This window comes from Musca vetustissima, unplaced genomic scaffold, assembly GCF_032173495.1.
Source record: "Musca vetustissima isolate MV318-11 ecotype Yass unplaced genomic scaffold, APGP_CSIRO_Mvet_v1 utg9686, whole genome shotgun sequence".
Classification (NCBI taxonomy): Eukaryota; Metazoa; Arthropoda; class Insecta; order Diptera; family Muscidae; genus Musca; species Musca vetustissima.
The window spans coordinates 384,139-398,939 of NW_026883233.1; the positions used below are offsets into that span (position 1 = coordinate 384,139).

General features: G+C 32.8%; 1 protein-coding gene across 1 annotated transcript in view; it reads left to right on the top strand.

Moving 5' to 3' along the window:
* Nucleotides 1-1,000: 1,000 nt before the first annotated feature.
* LOC133330084 (facilitated trehalose transporter Tret1-2 homolog) overlaps nt 1,001-14,801 on the top strand; it is a 49,247-nt gene continuing 35,446 nt past the window's right edge. Inside the window, exon 1 of the mRNA XM_061538553.1 lies at nt 1,001-1,051. Within this exon, the coding sequence (XP_061394537.1) occupies nt 1,035-1,051 (17 nt within the window). The 5' untranslated portion in view covers nt 1,001-1,034. The remainder of the gene's footprint in view (nt 1,052-14,801) is intronic.

Below are 14,801 nucleotides of genomic sequence, written 5' to 3' on the forward strand. Positions count from 1 at the left end.
ATAGTATAATTTGGCCTACTAAATTTCTCAGAACGGATTTGTGTACAAAGTGTTTCTTTTCCCAATTAAACTAAATCCGATTAAACGATCAACTGTCTTGTAAAATTAATATTTCTGACGTACCCTGTCTGCAACATATGGGGTGTATGTCTTTACTAAAGTTCTCTTCTAATACACAAACCACAACAAACAGCAATTAAACTTTTAATAAAAATATCGTTTATTTTTTCGACCAATTTCAAAAGCAACACAAAATTCCAACAGCTGTTTATTGTTGTTATACCATTTCCTCCCCCCGCACCCCTTACAACATCATTTCCTCTGATAACAAACACGACAGCTGGCTGTTAATTTTGAAAACAGAAATTCAAGTTCAAGATTCAAAGAGAAAAACGATTAAAACCAAACTAAAGAGAAACTACACATTTAAGTGAGCAACGCCAACAAAAGAGAACGTAATTCGATCACGAGTGCCAGAGAAAGATATCAATGAAGAAATTTGCCATTCCCTGAGAGCAATAAATACCGCAACAATTGACAATTTTATGGTAGTTTGAATTTAGCAAATGACCCAACAACTACAGCTTGGGGGTGTTAGTTAACCATAAAAAGAAAAAAAGTGAAGAAATACCGGTTAAAAAAAATTTGCAAGTGTTGTGCTAAAGTGAAAAATTAAAAAAAAATTGCAAAAAAGAAAAAATTAAAAAAATTTAATTTTTAAAAATGCAAAATATTATTTTTATGCAAATTAAAATCGTGAATCTAATTCAAAGTCATTAACATAAGTCAAGCAAAAAAAAATCTCTTTTTTTTTGTTGGCTTCAGACATCAGTTCAAAACTTGTTTTTTTACTGGTCGTGTGTGTGAGAAGCCGTGTGGCAATTTAAGCAAAGTCAAGCAAAAAAACCGCATTGTGATAAATTCTTTGCTCATTTTTTGGGGAAACCACCAAAGCAAATTTTTTTGTAACATAATTTCAAAACCGTTCCCCTCGTTCCCTTCGCAAAAACATCTGTGATCCATCCATCCGAAAAATGGCAACAAAAGAAAGGTAATGAATAAAAGAAACCCAAACACACCAAACAAATTAACAAAAAATAATAAAAAAAACTACCAGCCGGACTTTTATGTGTGTCTGCCCAAAAAAAAAAAAAAATGAAGAAAAAAAAACCAAATGAAAATTTCATTTGATTAAAACTGACATATTTAAATTTCTTCCGCATTTGTGAAGGATTACGCTTCCAGAATATTTTTTTGTTTGTTTTCAATTTCGTTTTTATTGTTGCCACTTTCAACTTTTTTGGTGTTTTTATTTTTAAATTTTAAATTATGCTGTAATAACCATTGTTGTGTGTGGTATTATTCTTTTGTTGGTCACAAATTTCAAGTTAGCCGGCAATATGGAGGATATATTAAATTGATTGTTTTGTTTGTGCCAATTAGAAGTAATTAAATGGGAATGAATGTAAACTGTGAAATAAATTTAAAAATTTCCTTAAAATTAATTTCGACCAAAAATTGACCAAATTTTCAAAATAAAAGGCTTTAAAAATCCGACCAAAATATGCCAAATCCCTTAAATCGGCTGGGACCTTCATATGGGCGACGATGTTATTGCATTATGTGGTAGTAGGTTGTCCATGATATGAAAGAATAATATTCCAAATTACAGAACCTGAGATTGGAAAAGTGTACAGAGGCTGTATAGAGGCTATTTTAAAAAATTCACCTATATTGAATTATTTTTGGAACATTTTTTTTTATTTACCAGGAATCTGATGTGACAAATTATAGTCACTTCGATAAGAAAATTCGCTTAAAATAGGTAGGATCCTTATATGGGGGCTATATCCTATATAGAAAATCTTCTGCAAAAATATTTCCAATATTTCCGGAAAGCCAAATTACAGCCACTTCAATGGAAAAATGCGGCTAAAATCTTCAAACGGGGTGTTTCAATGTTGTGTTATCCTTGTATGGGGACTATTTCAAACCATGGACCTACACTGATCATATTTATACCCTACAAAACCATGTTGTCAGGGCCAAAAGTTTGTAACGCCGCGAAATATTGGTCCTAGATCCACCTTTAAGCATACCGATCGTCATATCTCGACTAGCTGAGTCGATCTAGACATGTGTGTCCGTCCGTCCGTCTGTCCATTATAATTTGTAAACACGATACAGGCCTCAGTTATGGACCAATCTTTACGAAATTTTGCATGTAGGATGGGTTCTGGCCAATGAAGACCCCTATTGTTTTTGGAAAAGATCGGTTAATATTTAGGGTGTAAAATGGACCAAAAACTTTGTTTTTGTCGGTTTTTCTGGTCGCTCTAGAGGCCGCAATTATGGCCCAAACACCGCGAATTTTTGCATGTAGAAAGGGATCGGGCCAAAGAATAAGCATGCATGTTTTGATAAAGAGCGGCCAATATTTACCGGGTCAAATGGACCCTAACTTTTGTGTGAAAATTGACAAAATTTGTATTCTACATCGTATATATTTACCACTAAAGGACATAGACCCGAGAAGTGGATAGTATCTCCAAGAGGAATGGTTGACCTTTAAATTTATACCAATTATATTGTCGTAGGTACTCGGATGCGGGAGTTACACTTAAATATTTACAGGATGTTTGTAACAGGCAAAAGGAAACGAGATAGACACATGGTTCCTTTTGAGAATATGCATAGAATAACTTTCTAAGTCGATTTATGTATGTCCGTCAATCCGTTCGTCTGTCTGTCTGTCTGTCCATATTACATTGTAAACAATGTACAGGTCGCATTTATGATTCGAATTAGATGAAATTTGGCACAGGTCATTTATTTGGCTCAAGGACGACCCCTATTGAAATTGGGAAAAGATTGGTTCGGAATTACATATATCTCTCATATATATATTCGTCCAATTTAAGGTAAATGGTTGCTCCCATATATTCGTCCGATTTAAGGTAAATGGTGCACCAAATTCCCTATATATCTTTCGATTTGCACGAAATTTGGCACAGCGTACTGAATTAAGCCTAGAATGATGTGTGCTAAGTTTCGTGGAAATCGGTTCAGATGTACATATAGCTCCCGTATATATTTTCTTCCGATTTAAGGTAAATAATGCGCCAAAGTCCCTAAAAATCTTTCGATTTGCACGAAATTTGGCTTAGTGTACTGAATTGAGTCAGGAATGAAGAGTGGTAAGTTTCGGGAAAATTGGTTCAGATATCGGTATAGCTCCCATATATACGTTCCACAGATTTTACGTAAATGGTGCAGCAAAGTCCCTATATATCCTTCGATTTGCATGAAATTTGGCATAGGGTACTAAATTGAGTCTGGAATGATGTGTGTTTGTGCAGATGTAGCTAGCTTATTTCGAACGGGTGTCTGATTAAGATTAAATTTTTTACAGTGCGAAGTACCGAATAGCTGTTATCAAGGCATGAGTATGTTCCTTCGAGGGAACATTGACATGCAATTGTATGGACACATAGGCACAATATACCAAAATTGGTGACTTTACTATTTTCCTTACAGGTTTATCCTGACATCTTTCCCGAATCATTTTTCCTGGGGAGAACTGTTACGCCATAAGAGTAAACTTTTGTTTTGTTTTTTTTTACCCAAAAGTCATGGCCCAAATGACCCGCCAAATATTGACCAACCATTATCAAAACAACTATTCTAATTAGTTGGCCACATCCCCTTTCCCCGTTTAACATTTGTGATATTAGACTTATAATTGCTGTCTCTAGATCGGTCCATTTAATTTCAAAAATATAATCTGAGCATCACCAACAATTATAGAAATTATAAGTCCGTAACTGCAACCATCCACCATCCAATGTAGCAATGGTATTACTAGACAGTGTCAGAATGGGTAGACCCCTGTAAATATGTACGTATAACTCCGACATCCGAGTACATACAACAATATAATTGGTATCAATTTAAAGGTCAAAATTTCCTCTTGGATATACTACCAACATATAGGGTATATGTCCTTCAAGAGTAAATATATTCGCCGTAGAATATAAATTTTGTCGTTATTCACACAAAAGTCTGGGTGCATTTGACCCGCTAAATATTGAACGATCTTTATCAAAACAGATATGCTTAATTTTGGTCCAATGTTCAGGCTATAATTACGGCCTCTGGAGCGACCAGAAATTTAGACAAAAGTTAAGTTTTTGGTCCATTTCACCCCCTAAATTTTAACCGATCTTTACCAAAAACAATAGGGGTCTTCATTGGACAGAACCAATCATGTAAAATTTCGTGAATTTCTACATGTAAAATTTCGTGAAGATTGGTACATAACTATGGTCTGTATCGTGTTTACAAATTATAATGGACAGATGGCCGGACGAACACACATGTCTAGATCGACTCAGCTAGTCGAGATATGATATGATCGGTATACTTAAAGATGGGTCTAGGACCAATATTTCGCGACGTTACAAACGCTTGCAGCCGCACAAAACTATAATACCCTGACAACATAGTTGTGTAGAGTATAAAAATTGATAACACAGTGACACATTTTTCAACTTTAAAATCTTGAACCAATCGAGACCCCCAAAATCTTGAAGCTTGTGATGGTGGAAGAAACTCCCTAGCTGGATTTTGCATTATTAGCTAAGGTTTTATTTTAAATTAATTTTTAAAATATTCGACTGGAGGTGGATTTTAACACAATTTTCGAATAATACGTACTTATTATTGAGTCTATATCTCGTGAACTATTCGAAATATTGCTTTTTTCTCTTAAGCAATATTCTTCCTCTTAATTAGATCTAAAAATTTTTTCTTAAGATAAAATCAATAAAACATCACCATCATACTGAAAATAGCACAACTGCAAAAAAAATTAAAATTTCGACATACTTTTTCCATGTTTTTTTCACACTTATTTCAGAAACTGCTACTGACTCGACCAAACAATATATGACAAGAAGATAGCCAATAGCAAATCAAACAACTCTTCTTAAAACCCCGATTTCATTGGTTGACTCCTTCACATAGTTATAGCCTCACAAATTCATCAAAATGAACCAAAGAAATTCACTCCCAATTGTATGTTTATAGAATGCTATGCTTTTTCAATAAATAAGTACAAAATTAAAGTAAAAATTAAAATGTTTGGGCCCTTTAGTTTTTTTCGAAGACATGTCGCAGCGATATATGCACAGGGTAAACACAGGAACTGGAGGTGCGACCTTAAAGTTGTCAATATTTTGGATGGCCAAAGTATTATTGCTTTTTGTGCCGTTGGGACAGACGAGCAAAAGTCGATCATTACTCGCACACTTTGGAAAAACGTATGTCAGGAGTAAAAGATGCCACATTAGACATGACAGCAGAGCCACTAATAAAAACCGGTAAGGAAAGTAGTAAAGTCGGACGGGGCCGACTATATGATACCCTTCACCTCTTTGGGTATATTCAACAGATGAACCCTAACAGACGTCGCATTTTTGAAGGACCAGTAAAATTAAATTGGATCCATAAACATGTCGTTCTGCAACCGATACTAAATTTTTCATTTGGTCGGATATAGAAGCTATATCTAAATCTGAACCGAATTCAGGAAAATTAACACACATCATTCTAGACCTAATCCATTGTGCTGTGCCAAATTTCGTGCAAATCGAAAGATAAATACAGACTCTGGAAAATATATATGGGAGCTATATCCAAATCTGAACCGATTTTCACCAAACTTAGCACACATCATTCTAGTCTTAATTCAGTACGCTGTGCCAAATTTCGTGCAAATCGAAAGTTATTTAGGGACGTCGGAGCACCATTTACCTTAAATCTGACGAATATATAAATGGGAGCTATATCTATATCTGAACCGATTTTCACGAAATTGAGCACACATCATTCTGAACGTAATTCAGTACCCTATGCCAAATTTCATGCAAATCGAATACTTTGGTGCCCCGTTTATCTTAAATCGAACGAAAATATATATGGGAGCTATATTTAAATCTGAACCGATTTTCACCAAACTTGGCACACATCATTCTAGATCCAATTCAGTACGCTGTGCCAAATTTCGAGCAAATCGGAAGATATATAGGGACTTTGGTACACCATTTACATGAAATCTGACGAAAATATATATGGTAGCTATGTTTAAATCGGAACCGTGTTTTTCCAATTTCAATAGGGTTCGTCCTTGCGCCAAATAGACTAGCTGTGCCAAATTTCATCCAATTCGAATCATAAATGCGACCTGTACTTTGTTTACAATTTAACATGGACAGACAGACAGACGGACGGACATGCATAAATCGACTTAGAAAGTGATTCTATGCATATTCTAAAAAGGAACCATGTGTCTATCTCGTTTCCTTTTGCCTGTTACAAACATATGCACAAAGACATAATACCCTGTACCACAGTGTGGTGAAGGGTATAAATATAAGTGACATATTGTTGCCACCGCTGCATATTACCCTGTGCATATATGGCAGCGACATGTCTTCGAAAAAAACCAAAGGGCCCAAACATTTTAATTTTTACTTTAATTTTGTACCTATTTATTGAAAAAGCATAGCAATTTTTATTTCTATAAACATACAATTGGGAGTGATTTTTTTTGGTTCATTTTGATGAATTAGTGAGGCTATAGCTATGTGAAGGAGTCAACCAATGAAATCGGGGTTTTAAGAAGAGTGGTTTGATTTGCTATTGGCTATCTTCTTGTCATATATTGTTTGGTCGTGTCAGTAGCAGTTTCTGAAATAAGTGTGAAAAAACATGGAAAAAGTATGTCGAAATTTTAATTTTTTTGCAGCTGTGCTATTTTCTGTATGATGGTGATGTTTTGTTGATTTTATCTCAAGAACAAATTTTTAGTTCTAATTAAGAGGAAGAATATTGCTTAAGGGAGAAAAGCTATATTTCGAATACTTCACGAAATATAGACTCAATAATAAGTACGTATTATTCGAAAATTGTTAAAATCCACCTCCAGTCGAATATTTTAAAAATTAATTTAAAAGAAAACCTTAGCTAATAATGCAAAACCGAGCTAGGGATTTTCTTCCACCATCACAAGCTTCAAGATTTTGGGGGTCTCGATTGATTCAAGATTTTAGTGCTGCACAGTGTAATAGATCCCCGAAGCCTACAGAATTGTATAGAATTCATTTTGTAGATTCCTTTACCCGTACCTATAACATTTTATAGTAATTTATTTGTAGCTTCCCGTGGCCTACACAATTTTATAGAAAATTTTTCATAAGTCCTCGTGGTCTAAATAAATTCACAGGAAATTTTTCCTTGGATTCATATAGAGTTTATGAAAAATTCCTTCAAACAATTCCGTAGGTTCGCTTTGCCAAAACATTTTATAGGTCATTTTAAAAGGGTTTCTGAAGCCTCTAAAATGTCATTGGTAGATTATCTTCCATTCCTTGACCTCCAAATATGCATATAAAAATGTATTAGGTCCTGAGGCATTAGCAAATATTAAAGATATTATTTCGTGGTCACTGGTGACTTAATAATGTAGGTAGGTCATCCTGAGGCCTAAAAACTTTCACATCATATTGATGGCTTTGAAAAATTGTAGAAAATTATTCGTAAGCGCACGAGACCTATAAAAATCTGTTTAAGGGGACCCCCCATTCTCGGGGTCAAAAATTTTTTTTGATTTAATTCGAATCTACACTAATTCAAGAATGTCCCAACAAAATTTCAAGTGAAAATCTCCAGAACTCTTGAAGATATAGCCGATTTATTGTGTCAGCATCAAGTGACAGCTAAAGGGCTTCTCAAACTTTAAACGCGTTTTTCTCTAAACATTTTTTGCGAATGGCGGGCACGATAACTCAAAAACTAATAATCCAATCGGTTCCAAATTTTGCAACGTTTCTCTGGGAGTGTATAGCATCTTCCTTATTTTTTAACTAAGTTTGTGGTAAAAAATAGGTGATTTTCCAAAAAAAATTTTTTCAAAGTTCCGCCATTTTGTTAATTGTTGTGCGAAGTCAATAATCCTAGTTTATACGAGAGCCAGACATGTACTCTTTCTAACACCGTTGGAATTTTCGGATTCCGATGTTCCAGTGAGGAGTTATCATGCCCGACTTTTCTTTGATCACAAAAAACAACAACAAACATTTTTTGTGAATTATTTTTCTTCCTTTTTAAATCTTCAAATATATATGTGCAAAGTTACAAACCGTAACAAGCATTGATATTCATTTACCAGCACATTTAAAATTTTAAAAATAAAAATCGAGAATTAAATGTTTTTGATCCCTTTCGAGTTTTTAATGTTACTCCTTCCTTTTATTTATTATTTTCCTAGTCTACTTTTTTTAAAATGTCTCAAAATCCAGCTCCAGTGTGTTATTTCATTTGTCATCAAATAAAAATTACGAATACAATATTTAATAAAAATTACGAATACAATATTTGATGAATTTTATTTGTGCAGTCTTTGTTCTTGATATTGTCCCCATTCGTAGAATATGATTTTATTTTCCACTTTTTTGTATTTATCAACATGACTGATTAAATTCATTACACACTGAATTATTGTGTTACATACATACTTCAAATTATTTAACGCTGATTTGTTTTTTTAGTTTTGAGATTGTACAATGAGCGTTTAAGTGGAATTCATAGATGATGGTGGTGCTGACAATGGTCACATTATTAGCTGAGTAGAAGAGCTAGATTATTCATGTTAAATCTAAATATTGTCTAGATAATTTATGTAAAATATCATATTTGTGATATTTGTAAATTTAATATAGGATATCATAGATATGTATCCTACCAGAGCCTATAGATCGTGGGTTTAAATATATATTATCTATATAATTTATCTTCATGATTTGAATATGATTTTTGAATATCGTATACAAGATCTGTTAATAAGGTCACCTAGCATGAGAAAGTCTGCGTTTTTTCTCAAATCTAACTTCAAACATTTGGACTTTGTTGACGTTTTCAAAATGGAAGCCAATTCACAATAATATATTTTGACAGCAAACCTGAAGGCTGATATCCAACTGGTCTCCCTGGATGCCCTAAATAAAATAAAATATAAATTTTCGATATTATTTATATTTTATATTATCTCAAAACTTTATCCACAAGATTTGGGCAACATATTGCAATTTTCGGATATGGGTCATATTTGCCTTACGTTATTTGGATAACGTAAATACTTTATCTACATTGTGTGGATGACAAATCTGCAAACAAATCTACGTCACTTAGTTAAACAGTCTAGGTTATTTATGTTATCTACATACCCTACCCATTTTATATTTGGATAACGAAACCAGACGTAAAGTCTCACTGCACAAATATTCAATTCTGTCGCATAATATGACCGGATCGTAATGACATTCAATTCTTAGTCATAACACAATGTCTTTGTCCTAGACTTGGTTTTCTTGGACATTAGCCTCAAGAGAAAAAAAATAATTCCTCAGCTGTTCACACCAATCTATTGTATTTAAATTGCCGGTCCCTATACTTAGGTATTCCTCAATTAATTAATGAATAAAATATAAAAATAGGGTGTGTTTGTATAATTATAAATTCAGCCCATTTCTAATGTCAAAGATGACAAGTGGAATTTATTTATTTATTTGTTGTGCAAAAACACAATTAGCAAATAAATTAAAACAAAACAATTGTCTAGCCGTTTTAGGTGATTTGACAAAATATTCGCAAACAATGTTGAAACAATTAACAAAGGGAAATTTTTATTAAAACTATCTGAAATTCTGCATATATGGACTTTATGGATTTTTGTCATCTGATTTAGAAGAGAAGGTGAATTGTAAATAGTTTTGTAATTAGTTCTTGATTGATTGTTTTTTTTTTACTAAATTTTATCGAAAATTTTTATTATTTTTTTAAATAATTATTTTAAAATCTAAATATAGTGTATGATCACATTGTCACATTTTTGCCCATTTCATCCATTTATCAAATGATTGATTCCACTATGAGTAATAATTTTGCCACGAGCCCTTCCATATCAAATATCCATCAACAATTACCCACATGGCGCACTTTTTAATTGTGTTGCCTGACAATTGAAACGTTATTTTCTAAAGTGTTGAATAAAACCAAAAACGAGTATGGTGTTAAATTACAATAATAAATATTCTTTATTATTTAGTGACATAATTGTCTATCATAATATGATAACGATATTGTTATGTATTTATAAATTAATTTGTGTGTGCGGAAAATCTGGTTTTAAACTTTATAAAGTAATTGGTCGTTGGTCCTCGATGCCTACAAAATATTATAAACAATTTCAAATAGTAGTCAGGTTATTGAAAAAAATCATATGTCTCTGGATCCCTACAATCTTTTAGAAAATATATAGTAAGTGGGGTCTTCAAAATGTTATCAAAAATATATCAAATTGTTAAGACAAATTTTAAAGGTCGTCATGAACATCGAATCATAACTTTATTTTATCATTGTATAGGAAAATGTTATCCGTCTTTAAATTTATAGGCAATGTTAATTAGTTCTAGATCTACAAAATGTTATAAATGATCTGTGCGCCTACGACATTTTTCAAAAATATGTTTATAAAACCAAATGTTATAGACAAATCCTCATAGGTGTTCAAAGCCTACACAATTTTATAGAAAATTTCTCATAGTTCCTATAGACCCCAAACATTATTTAGAAATTGTTCATTGGTCCCGGAATACCAAATATCTCTAATTTGTTTCAGTAAGTAACCGCGAAATACATGGCCTAATGCATCGTGTCGGTCTCATAATTATATAAGCAATGCTAGTAATTTCCCCGAACTAAGAAAATTTCACAAGCAACATTTCTTAGATCTCCTTTTTTCGAAATATGTTTTTATTCCACAGTGCAGCAACAAATTTCATAAGTAATCCGTATCTACACAATCACACAATGTTTTAATTATGTGGCCACTTGAAAGTCGATGTTTTTTCATAAGAGACCCTTGGGTTTCCGAATTTTGTTCTATATAAAACTGCTGGAATCAAATCAAGGGTCTCCAGTTTATTAAACAGTCTCGCAATTTGTATTCTATAGCCAAGCTATCAAGCCAAGATTCTCTGCATTTTTTCTATATCCATCCCTGGGTCTCTGAATTTGTATACCCTTCACCACACTGTGGTACAGGGTATTATGTCTTTGTGCATATGTTTGTAACAGGCAAAAGGAAACGAGATAGACACATAGTTCCTTTTGAGAGTCGATCTACCTATGTCCGTCTATCGGTCCATCCGTCTGTCCTTCCATGTATATTTGAGAACAGTTCGCATTTATGATCCGATTTGGATGAAATTTGGCATAGGCCACTTATTTGGCCCAAGGACGAACCCTATTGAAAATGGGAAAAATCGGTTCAGATTTAGATATAGCTCCCATATATATTTTCGTCCGATTTAAGGTAAATGGTGTACCAAATCCCTTAATATCTTTCGGTTTGCACGTCTGTTAGGATTCATCTGTTGAATATACCCAAAGTGATGAAGGGTATCATATAGTCGGTCCCGTCCGACTTTACTACTTTCCTTACTGGTTTAATATTGAGATTTGTTTCAAAAATATTGTTATAATTTTTTTCTCAACTCAAGGGTCTCTGAATTTTTACATAAAATCAGTCATCAACACAAGTGCCTTTGAATTTTTGTCTATAAAAAACAAGTTATCATCCCAAGGGTTTCTGATTTTTTCAGTCATAAGCACAAGGGCCTCTGAACACATCAACCCAAGGGTCTTTGAAATTGTTTCTATAAACAATCTGTCATCATCCCAAAGGTCCCTGAATTTTTTTATAGACAAAAATCAGTCATCTACGCAATAGTGTCAGAATCTGTCCCAATGGTTTCTATTTTTTTTTTTTAGAAAATGTACTCGTCAATCCAAGGCTGTCTAAATTTGTTTCTATAAAAAATCCGTCATCATCCGAAGGATCTCTGATTTTTTTCTGTAGATAAAAATGTGGGACTCATGAACCTCTACATATTTTCTATGTAAAAAAGCAGGTATCAATTGAAGGGTTTCCGACAACTTTTATTCCATAAAAAAAACGAAAAAACAGTCATCAATCCAAGGGTCTCTGATTTCTTTGCACAGTCAGCAATCCATGGGTCTCTGATTTTTTTACAGAAAAATGTAGGCATCAATTCAAGGGCCTCCGGACTTTTAAAAACAGTCATCAATCATCAATTAATTCTATAGTAAAAAGTCATCAAGCCAAGGATTTCTGGATTTTTTTTTATAAAAAACTGTGTCATGAAACAAGGTTATCTGATTTTTTAGAGAAAAGCTGGCATCAAATTAAGGGTCTTTAGATTTTTTTCAGTCTCTCATTTATATTCTGTAGAAAAAAACAGTTATCAAGCCAAGATTATCTAGATTTTTTCTATAGAAAACACTCATCAACCAATGGGTCTGTGATTGAGAAACATATCTGTAGACATAAATCAATATATGATGTTCGACGAGATTCCTATAAATGGTGGTCTATGCCAATGACCACCATATACACATGAATCTCGGCAGATTTTAGATTTTTTTTTAGCCTTAGCCTATATAATTTGGATATTCAGAAATACATAGAATTTGTAATGGTTTGGCATTGCAACAAAAAAGATTCCCGATCGAATTTAGTTATTTTGAAACATAGACTAATTTATCAACTAAAGCATTTCTCAGAGCAATTTCAGGATGATGTCTAGGTTTTGACATTGCCGCCCATATATAAGTCCCGAACAAATTTATGTTTAAGATTTAGCCATCTTTTCATCGGTTTTAATTTAGAATTTCAGTTTTCCATGCGATAGAAAACCTTTTGATGGAAAATTAACAATGTAAGTCCATATTTTGACATAATCGCCATATAACATAGTCGCCATAACACACTCACTCACTGAATGCACCAAACAAAAAACATCAAAATAATTTTTTTACTGCGAAATGTCACCCTTCCAACGAGCATAAATCAACAATTTTTTGATCGATACTTTACGAGAAATCTATCAGTACAGCCATCTGCCGAAAAAATAGTGGATTTCTTTTTCCCCAAACTAAGTCGAAGTCAGACTTTTGTTTGGCCTATCATATTAGTATTTCGTTTTTTTAATATTATTTCTATTCAAGAGACAGTTATTGTAACTCTGTTACGATCACATAAGAATTAACATATTCATCTGATCCGAGAATTAATACATTTCTTCTAAAATATTCATTGCGAATCTAAGAGTCAAAGTACAACCAATAAAAAACAAATATTTCAAACAAATATAAAAAAAAAACAAATGATGAACAGCAAAAAAATTGTTTAAACACACAGCCAGATATTTGCAAGTCATTGTCGTGTTTTTTGTATTAGCATTTCTTATTTTGTTTGATATCATTGCCCATATGGAATTGAGAATAGCTATGGTTGTTGTGGGATTATTAACAGCTCTCAGTTTAATTGCTTCGGAATAGATGAAATTGACGAGATTTTAATGATCGGCGTTTTGAAATACATTATTAAAATTTAATAGTTTATCGACTAGTGATGAATCTTTTGTAAAAATGGTCGAAAATTCCGATCTATTACGGCGATCAGAAGCTATTTTAGTAGTCTTATATTTTGCTAAGGAGTTTTAAAAAAAATTGTGTAAATATATTCCCATTTTAATAATGTGCCATTCATTTGACAACAGCTGTGAATTTAGCATTGTGTGACTTAACCTCACATTCTATAGGGTATCTGCAATTAAAACGTGTAGAATTTATTATCAAATTTTGGCTTGTGGGCTGTACAATACTAAAAATCTTTATTGTGCTTTTATATATTTTTTTCAAACATTTATAAAGCACATTTTTTTTTCAAACTACAACATAAATTCCTCATCTAATCTGAATTCCACATTGGCCATATTTAAACACCTACTAACACCACCCCTTCATATTTAGTGATCGATGTTTCACCAAGAATTGTATATATTTAAATTTCAATAATGACCACAACTACAACAAAATCACCAACCCCTCGTTGATGTTTTGAACCTAATTTAATTTTTTTTTAATAATGAAAGTAACACTCATATGATAGATATTATGAATTCTAAAATTAGAAAAAGGTGGTATGATTTCCAACCATTGGTGATCTATAAACACTCGAGACTCCGGGTCCGTAATCTTGTCAGCATATCAATCACGGACTCGTAACGACAATGATGACTAGCGGATTTTTTGCAAAACAAAAAAAAACATTGAATTTCAAATTACCTTAAATTTAATAAAAGAAAAAAACGTTTCGAAGAGAGATAATAAAAATGCACACACACATACACACAATGTTGATGTAGTGTGTGTGTTTATCAATATTTGCAAAAGTCATTGTTATCATCACTGACAACTCCAAATTCTAATACCAATGGCTAATAACGGTGACGTTATAAATTATCAGCAACAAAACAGCCCCAACACCAATAACAACAAAAAATAAACAAACCAAAGCAAAAAATGAAAATATACGCTAGTTGTTGTTTGAATTGAACTTTTGAACAGTAACTACTACATGTGCTTTTCCAAGAAATGAAGAGAAAAAATAATGTCGGCAATAAGAAATTTCTGACGAATTTATTTGCGCATAGGAACAAGTCAGTCAAAACATAGCTACAGCAACAAAAACACAAATAAAAAACCGCAACGTTGATATTTCGTATTAGCAGACTTCTGATAGTATACACCATATGAGTATACTTAGTTCGTCATTTGTTTTGAGGCATTTGAAAATAATATTCTGATCACGAGAA